At 39.5% G+C, this 21,695-nt stretch overlaps 2 protein-coding genes across 7 annotated transcripts in view; both read right to left on the reverse strand.

Moving 5' to 3' along the window:
• sash1b (SAM and SH3 domain containing 1b) overlaps positions 1–2,264 on the reverse strand; it is a 64,570-nt gene extending 62,306 nt beyond the window's left edge. The window contains exon 1 of the mRNA XM_085392313.1: positions 1,767–2,264. Coding sequence (XP_085248439.1) covers positions 1,767–2,249 — 483 coding nt within the window. The 5' untranslated portion in view covers positions 2,250–2,264. The remainder of the gene's footprint in view (positions 1–1,766) is intronic.
• Positions 2,265–4,191: 1,927 nt separating this feature from the next.
• Positions 4,192–21,695, reverse strand: part of stxbp5b (syntaxin binding protein 5b (tomosyn)) — a 28,658-nt gene continuing 11,154 nt past the window's right edge. Inside the window, exons 6-30 of one of the 6 annotated variants that reach the window (XM_085390910.1) lie at positions 21,168–21,231; positions 19,852–19,935; positions 19,334–19,457; positions 18,996–19,074; positions 18,301–18,455; positions 18,136–18,208; positions 17,681–17,828; positions 17,517–17,584; positions 17,346–17,386; positions 16,494–16,714; positions 16,151–16,335; positions 15,773–15,898; positions 15,377–15,525; positions 14,526–14,609; positions 14,027–14,089; positions 13,890–13,946; positions 13,750–13,797; positions 11,526–11,576; positions 11,130–11,258; positions 10,051–10,290; positions 9,212–9,569; positions 8,923–9,088; positions 8,217–8,328; positions 7,625–7,845; positions 4,192–7,522 (exon numbers count right to left, since the gene is read on the reverse strand). In XM_085390910.1, coding sequence (XP_085247036.1) covers positions 7,481–7,522; positions 7,625–7,845; positions 8,217–8,328; positions 8,923–9,088; positions 9,212–9,569; positions 10,051–10,290; positions 11,130–11,258; positions 11,526–11,576; positions 13,750–13,797; positions 13,890–13,946; positions 14,027–14,089; positions 14,526–14,609; positions 15,377–15,525; positions 15,773–15,898; positions 16,151–16,335; positions 16,494–16,714; positions 17,346–17,386; positions 17,517–17,584; positions 17,681–17,828; positions 18,136–18,208; positions 18,301–18,455; positions 18,996–19,074; positions 19,334–19,457; positions 19,852–19,935; positions 21,168–21,231 — 3,088 coding nt within the window. In that variant the 3' untranslated portion in view covers positions 4,192–7,480. The remainder of the gene's footprint in view (positions 7,523–7,624; positions 7,846–8,216; positions 8,329–8,922; positions 9,089–9,211; positions 9,570–10,050; positions 10,291–11,129; positions 11,259–11,525; positions 11,577–13,749; positions 13,798–13,889; positions 13,947–14,026; positions 14,090–14,525; positions 14,610–15,376; positions 15,526–15,772; positions 15,899–16,150; positions 16,336–16,493; positions 16,715–17,345; positions 17,387–17,516; positions 17,585–17,680; positions 17,829–18,135; positions 18,209–18,300; positions 18,456–18,995; positions 19,075–19,333; positions 19,458–19,851; positions 19,936–21,167; positions 21,232–21,695) is intronic. The other 5 variants (XM_085390904.1, XM_085390907.1, XM_085390906.1 and 2 more) reach the window with 5 other exon arrangements.

Below are 21,695 nucleotides of genomic sequence, written 5' to 3' on the forward strand. Positions count from 1 at the left end.
CCAAACGTATCGCTGAGCTTTTCATCTGGCCGGCCTTGGACCGCTCGCTGAGTGTATTATGGACTGAATGGATTTGGTTAATGCCAGAGCAGAACAGCTATCCTCTGCAATTACATTAACTAACAGCCCCTGCAGTCAACACAAAGAGCAGTTTGTCAGGATGGGAAAAAAATCCCTCGAAATAAAATGAAATGCTGTCAGTCAGTCATCACGGCAGACTGATCCACTGTCCACAGAGGTCGGAAGCTTTTTAACTCTTGTTCATTGTTTTTCTTGCGATTGTTGCTTAACAAGTGAAACTGAGCAAATGTTATTTTCTGGCAAAGAGTGAGTATTGTTAGAATCATCAACCGCTTGGAGAAGGGGAAATTTCAAATATTTAAAATATTATTATAGTTTAAAATTGCAATATATAACTTCTACAAATATTTATAGATCAGAAGACTTGTGTATAAGAATTTGCTAGAAATCCCAAATTACTCACATCTCTTAGATTTTTTCTGTGTAAAGTATCAGCAACAAAAACACTTTGTATCCAAATTGTATTTTGAGATGTTGAAACTGGCTAATAGTAATAGTCATTGATGATGGGATGAGACTTAACCATTGAGAAATTTTATTTGTAACATTTAAAAAAAAGAATTACACTATAATATTTTGCATGATGTATACACATTTCTCCATATAGCTATAATAAGTACAGAACAGAAACCCCACCACACTGTCCTAAATGTAAAAATCGTGTAGTCACCAAATTTCATTATTTGTAGGAATGGGTGAAAATTCAAATGCTTGGAAAGGTTTCTGCCTCCCTTCAAGAAAATGCGGCCGTTATTCAATCTGTTTTAATGTTATCAAAGAAAAGACTAATGGTCAAATGGGTCAGCGTGATGGAAAAACATACCATCATGTACCATTTCATTCTGGATGTCACAGCCTCTTTTGCCTTACATACAGTCTAGTAGCATCACTGTAACATTATTTGGTTTTTTTTGTATTTTGTTTGTTCATCTACCTTAAAAACAACTCACTGTTCGCCAGTATAGTAATTCTTGGAGATTTAAAACAGCTGCAGGTGTTGTGGTGTATTCTAAGCAGGAATCCATGGCTACAGAGCCAAACAGCTGGAGCTGCAGCAAATCTTTTATTATAAAATACCACATTTTTCATTTTATGTGCTCAAATTCAATTCCAGTGTGGATTCAATGCCCCAGTTTGGATGTGTGAAGGGTGCTACAGCAAAGGATTATGGCAGAGTGGGATAATGTCTTCTAAACGCTTGAACTCAACATTTTCTGACATGGCATTCTGCGAGATACGTGAAATAGCGATCTAGGCACATTTAGGCTGCTTACGGAACAGTAAATCCAGAAAAAGAGAACACAATTAGGATTTTTTCCACATAAAATCACCTTAACTTAATTTAAAAGATGTACACTGAGGATCAGAAGGCATTGTAAGTCTTACTACTGTTTCACCAAGTACCCAATCAGTCAATTCAATTAGATTCATTCCAGTTAAGTTTAACACTAATATGGAAATGTTTTGAGTAAACTAACACTACAATGAACCTCAGTGAACCTTTGCCAGAGACTCCAACACATCCTCAAAGAAGAATCACTTGACGTCAGCACTATCAAAGAAATTTGTCACACTCTTCATCACATTCGCAGTAAAGTAAGCATATTAAATCCAATGAGACAGCTCTTAAAGACCCAGCATTTCTTATCAACTTAACTGCAAGAGATGAAGTCAAAATATCCTACCTTGTGGGTGTAAGGTGCTTGTCCCAGGTTAATGCCATCTTTTGCAAGTTTATCCCGTATGAGTACTTTGAGCTTCAGTTTGGGATAAGTCACAAAGTCATTACAGTCTGTGAACCTCGGGTTATGGTTCCCAGGACAGGAGGCCTGGTGCACTCCTGCAGTCTGTGCGTGACACCTCGGCGTCTCCAAGTCACCCAGTCTGTCTGAGTATGAGATGTGGTGGCAGGCAGAAGCATCCAGAGGCTCTAAGGTGAAATAGTACCCAGGTGCTTTCCTTTTGTCCTCCTCTTTTAACGCTTGCACTGCTGTGAGCAGCCTGTGTCTGTGATACTGAATGCGGACCCCGATAGCATCCAGGTCTGGTTCTCCAATCTGCTTACAAACTTCCAAGTCATCATACCCATTGTCAAAGAATGACTCCACATACTGGGTCAGGTGTAGCTTAGACAGCCACTGGAGGACGAGATTTGGCCCCTGGCTCATCTTAAGACTGGAAATAGAGAAAAAATTTAAGTGCACATCATCATCTCCATTCACACTGGTGCTGTTGCGCTGGGCCTGTGCGGTGGCAATCCAGCACTGTGGGCCGTAAAACTTTACACAGTCTTCAGTTCACTTCTCCAAAGCAAACACAGGTATTGCTTGTGGATAGAGCATTAGACAGCAAAGCAGACGCATATCAGGAGACAGCAGGGTACTGTCAGCTGCCCTTTGACCTCACCCACCCACGCTGAGACACCTGCACTTCCCAAGTTTTCCGGTTCAGACTCTGTTGCTGTCACGTCGCTAAAAGTTTGGGAAAGGGCCAAGGGTTTCACATAACAATTTCCCCTTTGGATGCAGTCAGCGAGACTTCTAAATGCAAGGCTGTTTAGCTAGTCTGAGCAGTCAAGGGAAGCGTAAAGTTAACGTTAGCGGGGGGGAAACTCTCTAAGTGAGTCCGCTGTGTTTCTATTAGATTTTAAAATTAAAGTACAACGATCGACGTCAAATAGTTGGTGTTGGTCAGTGTGCGTCCATCGTCTTTGTTTCATTCATCGCGGCGGCAACTGAGCAACACGCGGAGGTCCATCAAAAACATATATCCGAAGCACAGACTTAAAAGGATCTCGTTTCAAACACAGCAATATATAAAACCTGAAATACAAATGCTACAAAATAAATCACAGAAATCGTCTATGGCTATTCAGAGAACACGTGTTGCGGCTTACTTTGTCCCCGGCTTTTACCGTTTTCAAGTTTGCCGTCCCTCCGCTCCATCCGCCGGTTCGTCAGACAGTGAGGATGCTGCTGCTCCTGATCTTTACTCACCGCTGTAGTTTCTATCCCGCTGGACGACGGGAGTTCTTAGAGCGGCGGCGCCACCTGCAGGGGCTGCTGGGAAATGTAGGAACGGTCGCTGAAAATAAAATAAAATAAAATAAAATAAAATAAAATAAAATAAAATAAAATCCACACACAAAAACATTACAATAAAAAAATACTACCAAAAGTGTTTATTTCCATCCTTTAATTTAATCATTTTAATTTTGAATTTAACTTTTAATAAGTAAAATAAAAACATACTAAAGTCAACAACAAATTTTCAAAAAATCACTAAAACTTACACATATTAAAAGTGTTTGAAACAGACTGCGTGAGAGAAAAAAAAAATCAGTGGAGAAACCCACTAGATAACACCCCCCTAAAAAACCAAAAACAAAATCGGCTTAATCTATATCATGGACAGTGCCCGGATGCTATGTTGGTCTGACCCTTGACCAAAACATTACACAAAGCAGCTGCTGTATCTGTATGGATGCTTGTTTGTGTCATTCAAAAAACAAAAACAAACAAACAAAGAAAAACTTTTTGATAGGGAAAAATTCTTTTCTTTGTTTTTTTGTTGTTTAGCATTAGCAGGAAGTCTTCAAACTAAGTGGATCACTGGCACTCATAATAGTATACTTTTATAGGCATTTAGTATACCAATATGATTAAAACACCACGAGTACCTATAAATATCTATTACATAAATTATTTATACAAATTCTCTACCCTGCTATGTATAAACTTTCCAAAACAAAAAAATGTTGATTAATACTAAATGAGAGTAAGTAAACAAAGACTTTCCAGAGGTCTTTCACAGTGGAAGAGCAAGTGCAAAAATGTGAAAAATTAGACTCTTCTCTGAAAGTTGAAAGTGCAGATGGAAATTTGCCTGAATGTCTAAATCTGGCAGATTTAACTCACACGCTTAAACATGCGTATTCTAAAGCTGTCCATTAAAACGATCAGGTCAGTGTCAGAGCTGCCCCAAAAGTCTTTGAGCAAGACATAATGATCCAGAACAGCCACTGAACTCTGACCTGCGGAGGCCAAAAGATTCAGGTATTAAAAAATATATATATATAAAAATAAAATAAAATGGAAAACACATAACTCATTACGGTTGGTTTTACATTTATTTTCCATTGCACAATAATATCTATATATACTGTATCTACAGTCTAAATTGTGGCAGCAGATAAAGTCAGACATCCATGTGAAATTTATTTTAATAAAACTGTACAAAAATTGCCTACTATGAGAAAATACTGCAACTCCACAGATATTCATCCCAGAAGACAGACGGATGGAAGTATGGCGAGTGAGAAAACCTCGAGCTCTCCTGCACGGTGCTGTGAGCCTAGCTTCCAACTTCAATGCATTTTTACAGCGCAGGGAGAGCAAGAGTTTTCATGAAGCAAACAGCAACATTAACAGATGTACCAATAAAAAATAAATATAATCTCTCGCATGTGTACAATTGGCATGATCAAATGAAAATGGGACGCACTCCGGATGTGTGAAGAGAACTTCAGTTTTGTTCAGCATGGTGGTTAATACAAATGCTAGAACAGACAATCTCTAAGAGGGGATAATACATGGTTGTTTCAAGTTTGTAAACACTTAATATCATGCATCCTTCAATGTGCAATAAGAGACCATTTAGGACATATGTTGCAAACTGAAGCACTTTAAAGTTGAGGCCACACTTTGTAAAAGTACTCAGCGGCCCACTCAAAGGAGGATGGTTCGTTCTGCAGGAGAAAAGCTTAAATCTGAGATGAGCATGTTAAATATATACCAGAAAACGTTCATTGTCATGTCTGGATGATGGATATTTATGCACAGCCATAGCTTGGACATTAATGTTGACATGGAAAACAAATCTGAGAGTGAAGAAATCAGCATAATTGGCAAATGACATAAATAAGCATAGGTTCTGTCATGTTTTGGTCCTTTGAAACATAAGAAAAAGGGACAGAGGAATCAACACTTTAAAAATCATACTAACAAAATCATTTGAAGTACAAAAAAATAGTGCAAAACCCACACAACTGCTCTTCCAAATGGGTTTATCTCAATAGTATACAGTAGATTTAAAATCAGCCATCTAAAAGTGAAGGGTTTTATTCGAAAATGCCATATCTCCATATTGCAACTGCTCATCCAATGTTTTCTAGGTACGTTTTCTTTATTTCAGTGATATAATACACAGAAATAAAGAGGAGGTTTCAAACCTCCTAGCAGTTTCTAGGATCAAGTATTCAGTCAATTTCCATTTCCATTGCTGGATATCCCATTTTGGAATGAAACTCCTCGGGTTTACTTTATACGTGTCCAGCAGTTTGGGGCAGTAATGAAGGTTTCATGCCCATAAGACGAAGCAAAGCCAATCGCCTCCCTAAACCCCGCCCCCTTACACACAGAAGATTTCTTAAGAGTGTCATCAAACTATCCTGACTGACTCTTAACGCCTGGGGAAAAATGAATCAAGACAACTTTGTGAAATTAAGAAACTCTTTGGTGTCAGAAAAAAAACATGGCCGCAAGCATACGGTATGTCACATTACCTGAACCCGCACTGTCAGATTTGTGTCCAGCTGTTGCGCTATATACAACATTTGGCAGCAAACTGAACTGACAAAGTCTTGTCCCCTCTTTTCAAAATAAAAGCCCGACAGATAATGCTCCTATATTGACACAACTAGCAGCATATCCTCACACCTCATGAAAAAGAAATCTAATCTAATTACAATAGGATTCCGGTTAATCACATTGAAAAACACTGTCAAGCAAAAACAAAAACCTCAAAAGACCTATTGTAATACATAGGTCAATATATTGTTATATAGACATTGGCGCCCATACACATATTCCTGAATATATGTATGTTTACAAAGACACAGATATACACGTAGGTAGAGGTTAGCATATATGCGTCATGAGGCAAAGGCAGAAACAGTTTTTTTAAGTTAATGGTTCAGAGAGAGATGACCAACGGCACTGCGTGGAACACGTATGTGTGCTTGGTCATTTCTACTGGCAGCTACAGATACAAACACAGCGTTATCACTTCCATTGTGCTGTAAGAGACACATGCTTTTTTTCCTACACATTGAGAAACAAGACTGAAAAAAAGAAAGAAAAAAAAATTCAGCTACAAATGTATGCCAATAAAAATTTGAATGATCATATATAGATACATCTTTAAGACAGGTAAAACTTAAATTTGTAACCAAAATATATATATATATATATATATGTAATTATATTAAGGGCAATCTTAGCCTTGCCCATCAACACATCATCCTTCTCATACATGACTTTGCTATAGCCCCTTGAAAGCCTGAAGAAAATAAGCTCTTCATGGATTTTCCAGTGTATCCACTCTTATCAATTCATTTTTATTATAGGTCAATGTAAACTCGTCATTGGGGTAAACATTTTCAGCACTTTCTTTTTCGCATTTAATAGACAGAAGAAACAAAATAAAACTTAATGCCCAGCTTCATTTAATCCCCAACTATTATTCGCTTCCCATAAATAATTACATTTAAAAATAAAACAGAGTGATTCCATAAATTCACCATTCGTCTTTCTCACCCAAAACCCATTTGCTTGGTAAAAGCTGTAAAAAGGTATGGTCGGTGATGAACTAGTGTACTACCAGCCCTTATTTGGTGAGAGGCAATAGATTCAGAATCTCCCTGCCCATTTATTTACTCTTTTAACCACTTCAAAGGCCCTTTCTAGACAAAAACAATATATTAAAAAAAAGGAAGGATAAGCCATACTTACAGATGCAAAAAGACAAACTCCAAAAATAATTTAGACAGAAAAACAAACAAGTCCTTCAGTGATTTAATCATTACTACAGAAACTTGCACGTTCATCGAGTTGATTAGAATTGAAGGACAAGGGGTCATCAGACTTTCCTCCTCATTTAAGTCCACTGTGTTTAGCAGACACCATAAAGGGCAGAGAATGACCAAATGCAGTCAGGCTAAAAGAACAGCACTTTATATCTTTTTATATATGCCTGATGGATATATGAAAGGTCCCCTCTTCTCCTACTGTGTGGACTGATGTTAAATGAACGTCATCACTCTCAGGTGAAAATGGAATGAGAGTCTCCTAAGAGCTTCTCTTCTTCCATTTCTTTCCTCTTTCCATCCTCATTGCATTGCACTGGACAGTGTCTGTGCTGCAGAGGTCCTCGGGTGACTGAGGTAATGCAGAGGGATAATATTACGCTGAGGGAAAAAGAAAACGGGAAAAAAAAAGCACAATTCTTTTGCGCATAACTCCCCCGTGGAGAGAAATAGAGAAGAGAAGTAGAGGGACCTGCAGCTCCTCAGAGATACTGGTGTGTGAAATTACAGAGTCCGATGCTCCACACGCTGCCATCAGAGCTGGTACCACTTTTTATCTTTGTATTTCAGCATCATCTGAAGGAAGTAAAGTGGGGAAAAATGTGAATCAGGATTAATGTGATAACCTGAAAAAGAAAAAAAATTATACAAGCGTTCAAACAGATGCCGTTCACGTACATCATGCGCATGTTTGGAAAAGGACTCTGCGCTGGCCATCATGGCTGCTGTTCTCTCCTCCAGCTCGCCCAGCTTCTGCCCTCTCTCATCCAGAGCTATTCTGGCACGGGCAAGTTCTCCCACAACTCCCGATGCGGCCCCCTTCATGCCTTCCATGTTGCCTGGGCCAGGGATGTGCTGCGCCAGGCTACGAGATGCCTTACCTGCAGCTGTTTCTCCAACTAGCAGAGACAAAAATAGATATGCAGATGGTTTGTTTACAAGTCTTTTTTTCATTTTTCCCCTAAATGAAAGGTCACCAATCATTTTACCAAAGACAGTGGAATAAAAGCCCTAAAAAGGTTCAAATTGTTTTACATATAGGACGTGATAGCTAAATAAAGTTTCAACTGTGAAATACTTATATATAGATATATATGTAATAACAATACAATAATATATGAAACAGCTAGAGTAATTCAGAAGCCCGATGACTGAAAACTACACATTTAAAACACGACTGCATTAAGTATTCAAATGCAAACATATATTTAATTGCACTCTGAGGTTTTGAGAACTCTTTATGCAATACTAGAAGGCACTCTGTACTCACAGAGGTCCTCCCTGTCCAGAGACTGAGCTCCTCCCCCAAAAAGGCCTTTGAAGAAACCTCTGTTTGGAGCCTCTGGTGTCTCCACTGGAGTAAATAACTCACTGAGCATCTCCTGTGAAAGACAGAAACATCAGTACATGTATTTCAATATATTGTCTCTGAAGATATGCAGACTCAGCCAGACTTTTTAAATCAACCCGATTAAGGCCTGTATCTCCCTGAAAGAGAAAAAGGAAATTAACCCGCACCTTCAGATCATCTACTGAATTATCTGTAAGCAGACAAGCACTTCACCTTTCTACTGACCTGTAATTTTCTATAAAGATAACTATGAGGAATTATACTGTTGTCTAACGTTAAAATGACCGCAGACCTGATTCAAACAGCTGGCCTACATAAGCATGTGTGCCAACATCACACCAGTTACTTTTCCTGGTTTAGACTGAGCCCGTGTGAGAAGATTTATGTAAAGTAAACACAGCAAGTCTGTGTTGCTATGTTTGGCAGAAATCGCTGCCAAACTCCTTGTTATTTCTGAAATGCTTACAAATAAGAAATGTCTGCTATGTTGGACAAAATTAAACTCCAAATTTAAAGAAACAGTTTTACTGCTGGGGAGTTTTCTTGGGCTCTGAGGCATTTATGCATTTTTCTCTCTGCAAAGCTACTGGCATGGAGCTGATGGTGATCTGATCATTTATCTGACCTGCAAGTTGTCACACGTCTCCTGGCTGTAGGTGATCCTCTGGATCTCAGTAGGGGAGGTGAGGTACAAAGCCTGACCCAGGTTGGAGAAGCAGAATGTTCTTGCTATTCGCATGTCTGTGAGCGGCAGGTAGTTGACATCCAGAAGAGGCCGTAGACTGGGTAAACTGTAATCACGCAAAACACCACACCAAGTTGCTAACATCTATTTATGTTTTCCTCACTTGGTATCTCTGCTTGATCAGAGATTTCAAAATATAAATAACAGCAGACGCTAGTAATGATGATACCTCAGAGTCATTATATGCCCATTAGCACAGAAACAGGCGATGCAGTTAGCCCCGGCCATCTGCACAACATCAGCCCTCAGCACGAAGGAGGTCTCTGTGATGCTGTGTTTGTAGATGCGGGTTTGGGAGGGCAGGGCCACCACCTTGGCCTGTTTCTCCGAACACAGTATGGCAAAGTGAGTATCCTGGCTCTCCTGTGACGAGGGAGGAGAGGCTGGCCTGCGCTTCCGACTCTTCTCTTTTTCTTCATCTGAAGCATTTGGGTCATACCACTGCTCAAAGAAAGGGGGCAGCAGAGTTCCAGTTGCGTCCAGCAGGGCCATAGTTAAAATGCCTCCTTTGAGCTTGACCAGGGTGCCTAAGAAATTAGATATTTTCAGCTTAAAATAAAAAAATAATTGGTCACAGCATAATTCAAGGTCAGCTATAAGTGGCATGTTAAGTTCTTAATTGTCTTCTGAAACTTGTGCAATTTTAGCTTTAAGCTTTGTTTTCATAACTAAACTAATCCTAAAACCAAAACGTTAAGGTCAGGTCTGTTTACCCTTTGGCTTCAGTAAATAAACCACAAGATATACCCATCATGTGGATAGCATGTGACTATTGTAGCACCAAATGATATTGGAAACCATCTGTGTAGCTTTAGTCTATATTCTTGTCAACTCCTTGCACACACATTTCCACACCTTGATCAACATTTGCTTCCCCCTCGCTCCTTTTCAGCAATGAAGGCTGCTTGATCCTAGTTCTAATGCTTGATATTCTAATGCTTGTCAACAAAGGTCACTATGTATCCTCATGCAAATTTTATTTTAAGTTTGTTTTTTGTATTTTTTTACCGCAAGACGCAATGCCAACTGGCTGCTGTAACCTCTGGTCTCCACTTGGTGGCAGGCTGAGGGCCACCATCATCACCGAGCCGTGGGTGGTCCCCACCAGCAGACAGGGGCTGACCAGGCTGTCTGTCTTCCTTGGAAAACTCTCACAGAAGTGAAAGGAGGAGATGGCCTCTCGAGATTCTCGGTCTATGCTGGCTACACTTGAACTGCGTGAGCGGGTGAATGAGTTATCCCTGGCATCTGGACAGCAGGAGGACAAACAAAAGGAAATGAGGAAACAACGCATGTAAAAGTGAAAGGGGTTAGTAGTTAAACTCTCCACTTTAGCATTTTAGTTCTCAGAGAAAAACAAAACCCTGGTTAGAAACATATATTCTGATGTCAGAGGTTTAGCAGAGAATGCCTTCCATCGTATTTATGTACTTTATAGAAATGGAAATGCAGCGGAAAAGAAAAAACACCCACAGTAACATGATAAATAAACCCAAAGTCCAACAAAAGAAAGAAAAAAAAAGAAAAAAAAAAGCTTTTGACATTGTGATGCTCTTTCAGTTTACATTCAAGGAGGCAGTTTACTTTTTTCCAAATGTGGATTTCCGGAATTGATTCTGAAAACTTAATGTTGTTTATTTAAAGAAATAAAAATGAATGTCCTATTATAGGATCACAAAAAAAAAAGCAAAAAAAAACAAAACAAAAAAAACAGGTGTTTTAGAAGTAAGAATTATTCATGCATTATTTTTGTGCTGATGGCAACTTAAGAACAAGTTTTAACCCCCTTTAAAAAGCTAATGAGGGACACCAACATAAACACAAAAGGCCTTTTAACATGGGGGAAAGGCTTAAAACATCGGCCATCACGTGTGATCTTCACAAGAAAAAACTGTAAACAGGAAAAGCAAGATTTTTAACACCGAGTGCAGTCATGCCACTGGAACTTCCTCAAAAAGAAGGAAACGCTCACTGTGAGAGGATTAGTGTTATCTGCCAAATCTGCAGAGTAAGAGCCATAGTAGTGGAGTGAGTTAGTACCAGTTATCCCACTGCAGCCCAAGTCAGACCAAGGCTGGTCCACTCACAGAAAATGGGGTCTGACTTAGTTCTACAGAGGTCCTCCTTCAGGTTCATCCTGGCTGTTGCCGTTCTTTTCACACAACACAACTGCTTCTTACATGTCTGAATGCGCCTTCGTTGGAACCCACCCTTTTCTTTGAGTTTAAAAAGAGAGTGTTTGTCTGAACTTGCAGTAAAAAAAACAAAACAAACAAACAAACAAACAAACAAACACACACACCCCCAAGACATCAGGAACATGACATTCAGAACAACATGTTGCTGGACAGTAAGAAGTAGTTTTGCAGACCTACTTAAAAGCTAGAACCTAATACAAAGCAGAAGATTCAAATAACAAGATGAACACCTGTAAGAAAATACAAAGGTTCTTAGAAAAATGTAAGTTATTAGTTTTGGCTTACCCAGGTCAGTCTTTTGCTCACTAGACGAGCTAATTTTCCGTGACATCTTAGCTGTAACAGAAACAAATACCTCTGTTTTACGGTGAAACAATAATGCCTAAAAGGATTGAGATTTTTTTTAAACTTCTTTGATTGTGAATTACAACAAACGATTCAATAAGTATGATTTTTACCATTTTGTGGCCTTGTTTTCAATGTGCACATCAGTGTGCAATCACTGAATAGAACACAATTTTGAGTACGATTTTTAAACATGGTGATACCAACTGTAAGACAACTGTTGAGGTCACAGTGCATACACCAATCAGCTACAACATTAAGAACTTTGGCAAGTGAATTGAGTAATACTGATTATTTTGTTAGAATGGCACCTATAAACAGGTGGGACTATTTAGCGCTAGGTTCAAACGAACCTGATGGGCTAAAAGGAGAAAAATGTAAAAAAGAAAAAAGAGCAGTGCATGGACCAAAGTCCTCTCACATGGATCATTATGTGATAAATGTTCCTGGAAGGTAGAGGTTACTTCCTGCCAAAAGTGGCCCGAGAAGGGACAACTGGGGAAGGGTCTAGCTCCAATTGCACTAGAAGGGCTAATGTAACAAATTTCTGAAAACTTCAGCACTGTTTGATAGTACAGTATCAAATAGTACTATCAAACAGTACTGTTTGATATAAATGGATTGTTTGCATAGTTTGAGGTTGGACAGCTGCAGAGATGTATGCTGATCCCTGTTAGAAGCTGAAAAAAAACCTACAGTGAGCGCATGTGTATCATAACTGGAACACAGACCAATAGAGAAAGGTGTCTAAAGAACCATGTTTTTACATCATGGAAACGGGGCGTCTGCATTGTTTACATGTGTCAGAAATTACAGCAGGATGCATGATGGCAAGCCAGTGGAAGCAGTGGGACGGTCTGGGTAACGTTCTGCTTTGAGGTTGCTATGGCATTCATGAAGATGCTACTTTGACACATAACCAACCTAAGCATGGTTACAGTCCACATACAGCACTTCACTGTAATAGTAGTTGGCTCTTTTAAGAAGAACAATGCCGACTTGCACCCCCACCCCCAAAAAAATTGATTTTTTCCAGGAATATGAAAAGTTGTTGATTTTGCCCTCCAAACTTCCCAGACCTCACTTGAAGTGAACATCTGTGGGAAGTGGTAGAAATAAAAGAAGTCAAATGCGTGCAAGCCCCATCGAGGTAAAGAGCTTAAAGGATCTGCTGCTAAGGTCGTCCTGCCTGATACCACAGGACACCTCTGGAGGTGTCGTAGAGCCCACGTCTCAAAGGGTCAAACAACGAGGCAGACCTACAGAGTATTATGGAGGTAGTTTTAATGTTATAGCTCACTGGTGTATATCTTGTAAATGACTACTTGTAATAAGACGCTAAACTCTTTTGGAAATAACATTACAATTCATCATAATAAAAGCTGATTTTAAGGTGGTGCTTTTGGTTGTTGCCAGTTTCTTTTCTGTACAAATTCCTAAAAGTTGTCTGTTGCAGTCAGTGACCACCCTGAGAGAAACCATGAGAATACAAATGAGGTAGAGAAGCATCACAGACAACCGATAGAGCCTGTAATGTCAAACAAAGCAAGAGGCAGTTGAGAAATAAGGTAATTACAATTCAGTGAACATAGTTATGCAAAGAGAGTAGGTGGAGAGAGAGGAGGAGGGGAAAAAAATAAAAAGAATCAGTGGACAGCCAAACAGTTAACACTGAACTGAAGCCCTGGAATCAAACACACAGAGCAAGTATCTACAGTCCAAGAGAAATCATTTTGATGTTAGTGCTGTAGAGACTGAGGCGAGAAGCAGATTTTCTATGCTTTTGTTTTAGTTTCAAAAAATAAAACAAGAAAAACAAAACACACACAAAAAATAATCCTCAAGTAAAATTTCATTTTTCCATACTATATTCTAAGTTGTGTAACAGCAGTCTACAGTATTTTGGTAAAAATCTGCATAGAAAATCTGCACCTGAAATTGAAGAGTCATCCTGTCATGCACTTGATCAACCTCCCTGATTCATTTTCTACAAAACCCCTACATTATGTGATTAGTGAAAACCGATTTCTTTAATGCAATTATTCCTTTAACTGGCACAGTATGCACAGGCTTGCGTAGGATTAAGGCACAGTGTGGTTAGAACGCCGTCATTCAGAGAGAAAGAGTGAGTAATCACAAAGAATACATCTGAAAGATACAGTACCAAAGTCATTGGCAACCGTCTTGGAAAAGCGCCTGCTTTTCAACTTCACTGGAAATAAGGTTCAAAAATACAAGTCAGAGAACTTTAGTCACCGTCTAAATATTAACTTTTAAAGGGTCATACACTTGAAAATACAATACCCTTCTCTATGAAATTCTGCTTTTTGTCATCATCTGAATTGCAGGGTGAGGTAGAGCCTACATGACAAATGGCAGCCGATATGAAAGACGAATTTCAAAAGAAAATGATACAGTCGGTAGTTCACGCCAAGACTTACCTGAAGTAGGTGATCTGCAGCGGTCCTCTGAGGCATTGGACCCATCGTTGGAATCACAAGTCGCTGCAGGAGCCACAGAAATTGTAATTAAGAGTCAGACAGGATTACGCTGCAGTTAATTCCTATTGCACATGTAGTAACAATAACAGCTCAAGTATTACAAAGGCAATCATACAACGAGGTAATCATTCAATTTAGCAAGTAAGCTCTGCTTCAGTTTACAAATCTACCACAAGTGAGCTCACTAAATGCATCAGTATTGGCTGTCTAGTAGTCAAATCATAGGTGTATACTTTAAAGATACTCTCTCTCTCAAGTCTGAAATTTGACTCCATCCTCACTGGAAATGTCAAAGAAAAGTCTGTACTGAGCTTTGGAGATTTGGGGTGCTATAATAAAACCAGAGAATGTATCTCTATGTGATAAAAGAAAAGGCTTAGAGGAGAACAATGACACTGTGGGTAGGGGAGAAAAAAAAATCTGACACAACAGGACTTACTGAAGTGAGATGAGCGTCGTTTTTTCATAGACTCAGAATACAAGAAAGAAAGTCTGGACATGCAAGACGTCACAGTTGGAATGTCTTTACCAAATCACAGAGAGAGATCAACAGTAAAAACAGTGAGACAGAAAAATGCCTGAAAATCTAACTGCAAAACAGAAGAAAATGTGAAGTCTCAGCTGCTTGCTGCTGAATTTCTATTTGATTCACTGTTAAAACAGTATATGTTTCCAATAGTGTTCTTGCAATTTGCATAAATTAAAGACTGCTTTTAAAAGGCAACCAAACAAAATGCAGATAAGAGTCCTGCATCTAGCATCAAGCGACTGAGACTAAAAAGAATGAAGACAAACAGTGACTGACAGGATGATTAGGCAAAGAGAGAAAAACACAATAGAAGACATGACAGAAACAGCAAGGCTGAAACAAGTAAACAAGGTTTATGTATTGTTTTGTCAGTAAACAGAATCAAAAGGCAGTGCTATTACAGCAGAGCGGCTCTGCTCAGCTACAGCATCCATTCTAACATGCATGCTCCACTGTCTTTGCTCCTTCCAACTGAACAGATGGAGAATCCGCCAGCGATGCCCCCTGTTGAGGGAGAGGAGCTACTGCAGGGGGTGGTGCTCACAGTGCGAAGTCAGGGCAGCTGCCAAGTGTCAGCTCTGCCTCCCTAACCCACCTCCAACAGCCTCCAAAAGTGTTCAGCAAAAAATAAAGGAATACAAGGAGCGTAGCAAATTATTTACTGTATTTCAGTGAGATAAATGTTATCCAGGGTGACAAGTTCAGCAGAACACAGAGAGAAATCAACAGAAAGAGTGTTTAATTGGTTGAGTGCAGCTCACCTCCGGAAGGCTTTGCTTTACGTGGGGAGCGAGGCTGCCTCTGATAGGGGTCAGATGGGCTGTACAGCTCTGATGTGCCCATATTGAAAAGCAGGGTTTTCTGGAGGTAGTCCACCACAGCCAGACCGTTACTGTTTCCAAACACCACACTGAAAGACAGAAAGGTCAAAGAATGCAGTGGAACTCCAAATTATGATTTAGGCAGGCTTTATTTACTTTTGCACTTGGTTGAAAATGCTTGGTTACAGTGTGCTTTGAGACAGGATATAATTACGATTTCTTTACCCACACAAATTGAGCACAAAAAAGGATACCGAGCTATGAAGACTAGTGAGAGCCCAAAGTGATGTGACCTCATGTCAAAAGCATCAGCTGTATTGAACATAAGAGACTTACAGGCCATAGGAAGAATTGATTGCCAGGCTGGTGATCTGCTGAGGTGGCTCCCCACTCACCCACACCAGCTGGATCACCAGTTCCACCTGGTTGCCCGGAGACTGCTTCAGTGGGGAGCTCCGCACCCTGCATCAAACACACAGCAGGATACGACAGCAGGCTGCAGTTTACACTGGAATAAATTATCATCTATGGGCAAGCTACACTCTGGATCATCATTTTTATTGCTATTATTATTATTATTATTATTATTATTATTATTATTACTTTAAAAGCATTTTATTAAGAGGATTCTTTTTTTCTTGTGTTTTTCATCTCTTCTGTGACAGCCTGCTTCACAAAAACAGAAGCCAAGGCAAAATTAAAGAAATTCCATACTGTAGACATGGTATATTGTCTCGGGGGCCATCAGAGGAGTTGCTCCCTGTTGATGGCTGAGTGGGAAGCTCACTCTCCTGAGGGCTGGAGGAAGCTCCCGGGGTTGGCAGGGTGGGGGTCTGCTCTCCTCCTGGGTCAGGAGAGTCCACTTCGCTAAACTCACACTGCATTCGCACCTCCAAGAGCTAAACAAGAAATAAAAAGACAAAAAAAAAAAAAAAAAAAAAAAAAAGGCTTGTTCTTGTAAATGTTTATCGACTATTATCCTATTATCTATCCATCCTGACCTTAGGAATAATTTACCCATTCACTCTGTCCATTTATTATGCCCCAAGCAATTTACCTGAACAACTTCAGTGGTAATTTCTTGTTTGCTGAACCTATAGACAATAACATGAGCAGATACTCCAGCCACGCACAGCATCCGGCTCTCGGGACACCAGGACAAGGTCTGGATGGCAAATGGGTCCTCATCTACTATATCTGTGTTTGGCTTCTCCTCCTTTCCACGAGCCCTCTCAAACACCTTGGCAGTCTTCAGCTTGTACAGCACTTGAAGCATTACTGTGGAAGGAAAATAAGGACATGATGATTCACTGCGATCAGTGCACTCTCGATAGCACAGGTTACAACAGGAATCGAGGTGGTGGTGATTAATATTGTTCTTTCAAGGAGCACTACGTTCAAAATCCAAGCAACTAGAATTAGAGATGGGAATTAGTTTGTGAACAAAGAAACCCAGAACATCAGTGACGTAGCAGCTCATCCGGCTCGAAATCCATCAGAATTCACAGGTTATTGTAATGTGTGAAGTACAGAAAGAAAGTGATAAGTTTTCTTGTCATTGGTGTGTTATATTGCACAAACTAATGAGAATTGCAAACAGTAATTTCTAGGACAAAATAATGTAGTTCAACACCAAATAGAAGTGTCTGGGTTCAGTAGCATTATAACTACAGGGTCAGTCGTAACTATGGCCATAAAAAGTCTTAAAATATGTGCACACTTCAGTATGTCGTAGTAACAGTAACCATATAACCAATGGGAACCATCAACCAATAGGACCACTTGATTTTTAAAGTTTTTAATTTAGTGCATGAATACATCTCCTTGGAAGGAAAATTAAAGATAAAGACATGCAAGGATGAACTTTTTGTAGTAAGTAATATACTGCTCTTAACAACAAAATACTCACGTGCAGAAGCATCCCAGAATTTGATTGACCCATCAGCATGTCTATTATAGCAGGGGATAGACAGAATAAAAACAAAACAATTAAACATTTATTACTGAACAAGACCTGTGCACATCTTAAAATAAGTAAGCACGACTCATTATATTATTACTTTATTCAATCAATACAGACCCTGTGATTATAATCTCAGGGTAACTCTGTGTGCCTTGGCCCCAGTTTCCCCCACTAATGGGCCATTCCTGTTAAAAACAAATAAACAAAAATGAAGCTTCTGTCTGCGGTGAAGTCAAATGCTCATGTAAAATTCACACAGACAACACAACTGAGTCATTTACCTTCTTACTGTAACCTTGCCTCTTTTGCCGACAGCCGACAGAGTAAAGTGCAGGAATAAGTTCAGCAGGACAGTCAGCAAAATACTCACAGCAGGTCACCGGTGACTCGTGGATAGTCAGAGGATAAGGGTTTTCAAATATGGGATACCTGTCACGATAATCAGTCACATGTTTACACTAAATATTATACAGCATTATGCTACATGTTCTGATCTGTATGTCAAACTTATAGCTGCGATAATAAATGTTAACAAAAGATGCTAGATTTTGTGTAATGTATTCACCAAAGTTTGAAATTTTAATAAAGTTTATTACTCTGTATATTAATATAGCGTACTTTAGAGTGGGCAATGTGGCCATTTGGTGTAGAATCTAGATGCACAATGTAAAATATCCATGTTTTTTGATGCAATATAATTATTAATACAACCACAGCTAGAAAGTTGAATATTTACCCAATCTGTCCGAGGTCTATTACAACTAAATCTTTCTCAAGAAGGACCACCACAGCATAAGGCTCCTGAAAGTCTAGAAAACAAATCGGCAGAAAATTTACATGGATAATGGCATCGTTTCAGTTGGTAACTGCATATGCTGTTCTGACTAGTGTCACAGCTCACCATTTGGATATGGAGTTTCACACAGCGTTAGGAAATCCACAATCGGGTAGTCCATCTCCAGAACAGCAGTGCTCTTTCCGTGCATCACAGTAAGACAGGCTCTCCTCCCCACTGTATCGTAAGACAGACCTCCAGACAGCACCATGAATGGGTCCCTGGGTTTAACAAACACACATATTTTAATAGCTTCTTCAATAAAATTGAATTAGTTGTGGCAGATGAAAAATTACCAGGTGTACTCAGCGGTAAATGGGTAAAGAGGGACACCAAATTTTACTGTGGTGCTTTCTCTGGGGACTTTTTGGCCCGATTTTGATAGAACCTGTGCTGGGAGGAGCCTACTTTTTAATCATTATTAAAACTATATTAATCCCCGTCCTCAAACGCCTGAGAAAAATGTATTAGATCACTTTCAATGAAATGTTGGCCATTTAGTTAATGGCTTTGACATAAGAGCATCTCTTCAGATGCTGCCAGCTGTGTCAAAAATCATTATATTTAACAAGTATCATGAGACTGTTGCCTTGTCTAATTACTTATTAGACAGGGCTTTTTCATCAGCATAAGGACGCTGTCAAGAAGACTAACCTGTTACATATTCAGAATAACAGGAAAGGACATTTTGAGTACAGGATATGGTTTCAAACTAGCGTCCGTTAAGACACAGGATGGGTGGGAACTACCATCACACTCACCCAGCCCTTGTTGTTTTGTATTCCACTTTCAGGATAGGCTTGCATGGTTCTGGCTTTTTTCCATCCTTAGGCTGCTTTCCTATTGGATTTCAAGATGCCAAAAAAACAAAACAAAACAAATCCCCGAAACAAAAACTCATTATATTTTACATTGCAGGAATACAGTACATATGGTGCATATGTGAACATATGGACATGTCGGCATCCATCTGTTACACATGTCAGGTCTCAAAGACTGGCGGGACTACACTTTATTTAAAGGCCTATATATAGTTTTTCCATTAATCATGCCTCTGTGAATATAAACAATACAAGTGTGTGTATACAACAGCTCCTACCATGTGGTGTGATGATCTGTGCGGGCTTGGCTGGGGTTCGTATATTCCACGTGGTCAAAGTGCCATCGGAGTGGCTGCAAACAAACTGTTTGCCCTCATGGTGCCAGGCGACTGAGTGGATTGCCTGAGAAACCACAGTAGCCGTTTAACAGAGTGTGATACATAATGTACAAGTAACATATGTTTGACAGTTCAGAATAGCAAAGTAACTCTACATCATTGGGGAAATCAGGGTTTGTCTCAACAAAGGTGATACTTGTCCACGGATAGTTTGGGTCCCTTCAAAAATTCATGAGTAACTAGCAAAATACATGATAATGTTATTTTGAGCTGTTTTCCATTCTCTTAAAATGAAAGAAACCTAAACGTCCATTTCATGTGTCATTATAAAACTTCATGTGTTAACTGATTTACAAAGAAACCCAACAAGACCAAACATGTTTCTCAGACAACAGTGAGGAACACCAGACAAACTAGTTTCCTCACAAGAACTGGAACAAAGGAAAACAATGCCTTACCTCATCATAATTGTAGCGGTAGTCAGCTTTTTTGCACTTCAAATCCCACAGCACTACTATCCCAGACTCAAATCCAATCAGAAGCTGAAATAACAAGAGAAGCAAAGCAAGTAAGGCTCAGCTGACTGCTGTTAAACTACATTCTGCACAAAACTGGTTCATAATGAATTCACTTTATGAATGTATGACAGTTATTTATTTTACATTCCCTAGTAGACTTTTATGACATTGCTTAAGATGGCATAAGATGCAATATTCTGACATTTACACACTGTAAGAAGCAACTAAGTTTTCACTTACTATGCAATCATGTAAACACTAGAGTAGCTTATAACTATTTTTTCAATAGTTAGGAATTTCCTTGTGAGAACAGGCTAAAAGATACGCATAAACCCTTTGAAATGGCCTGTAAGAGGCAAATAGAAGGGTCTGCATACGAGCGTAGGTGTTTTTGCATTTTTGGCTCTATATGATGTGAGAAAGGATATCCTTAATATGGTCACCTCAGACGAATATTGTCTGCTGTTCAAACTGTGTTTGCAGGGGGCAGGCCAATAGAAAGACAGCTGGCTTAAATTGAGGCTTGTTCAAGACAGTGAATGAAATGAGGGGACGCACCAAGATGATCATTTTCACCTCTAAATAACGCAGAGCTACTCCAAAAGAACTTAACAGTGAGATTCCAGAAATAAAAATCCAATTCATATGCTTCATAGGTATGAGCTATAATACTCTGTGTATTTATTTCTTTTAACAAAAGTGCAATTTATTTGCAGTGTCCCGGAAAAGCACTACTCTAACAACAAACTTAAATTTCAGCAAATGCCCAACTGGTGATAGCAGTAACATGAATTCCTGTGCCAAATTGTCTACCAGCAACTAGTAGCAAATTATAATAGTCAACCCAAATGCTCCTAGTTGTTGTTGTCGCTGCCTTTTTTTACAGTCACAGTGGTAGCCTACTCTGCGCCATCACTGCAGACTGTCCTATCTTTAGCTCTAGGAAAACAGTAACTGCTAGTTGAGGTAAAACATCATTACCTATGATCCAAAGCAGGAATGTCCCCTGCAATCCATCTTTATCTAACTGATTATCTCCAGTTCACTTAATCACTTAAGTGGAACTTTAACTTTCTTGAATTAAAAGCAAGCCTATATTTCTTTTAAAAGACATGAACTTTTACATTATATAACTGAACAGTCTCTGAGATCCAACTAAAAATCATTTCCAGCTCTGCTTCTCCACATAACATCATCAGATGACGTACAATTGTTTATCTTCTCTATAGGCAATGTAATGTTCAGCTATCAGTTACCTTGCCCTCATCCATGGGGTTATCACTGATGTGCACAACAGGCCCTGGGTGTGTCTTGGTGGATCTGTCAGAGAAAGAAAGAAATGGGAGACAGTCCAAGTCAATTTAGGTATATTTGCCACTGATGAGTAAAATGTATCTGATAAATATAGTGATACAGTGGAGCTTTTAGAGGGCGGTAAGATAGAGGCAATTAGGAAAGACATCCAAAATGTAAGCCCCAATCTTTGGTCTTGCACAGAGAAAAAAAGGACAAGATAATAAGATGAAAATGTGCATCAGCGCACCAGAGGGGAGGAAAAAAACAAAAACAAAAATAGCCATGACATATGAGAGAGACAAACAGCGAGGGAGAGGGAGAGTAGGGTCACATGAGGGTCTATGAGAGATTATAGTGTTTCAAGACAGGATCACCGTGGCAACAGAGCAAGGGGCATGGAGGAAGTGAAGGTCTGGCCTAAAGAAAGTGTTGCTGCCTCTGAGTGTGGTCTGGCTCCAGCGGCTAATGATCTCATTGCTGCTGCTGAT

Source organism: Rhamphochromis longiceps, linkage group LG19 (assembly GCF_057381845.1).
Source record: "Rhamphochromis longiceps isolate RC_006_pf linkage group LG19, R_longiceps_female_GT1.1, whole genome shotgun sequence".
NCBI lineage: Eukaryota > Metazoa > Chordata > Actinopteri > Cichliformes > Cichlidae > Rhamphochromis > Rhamphochromis longiceps.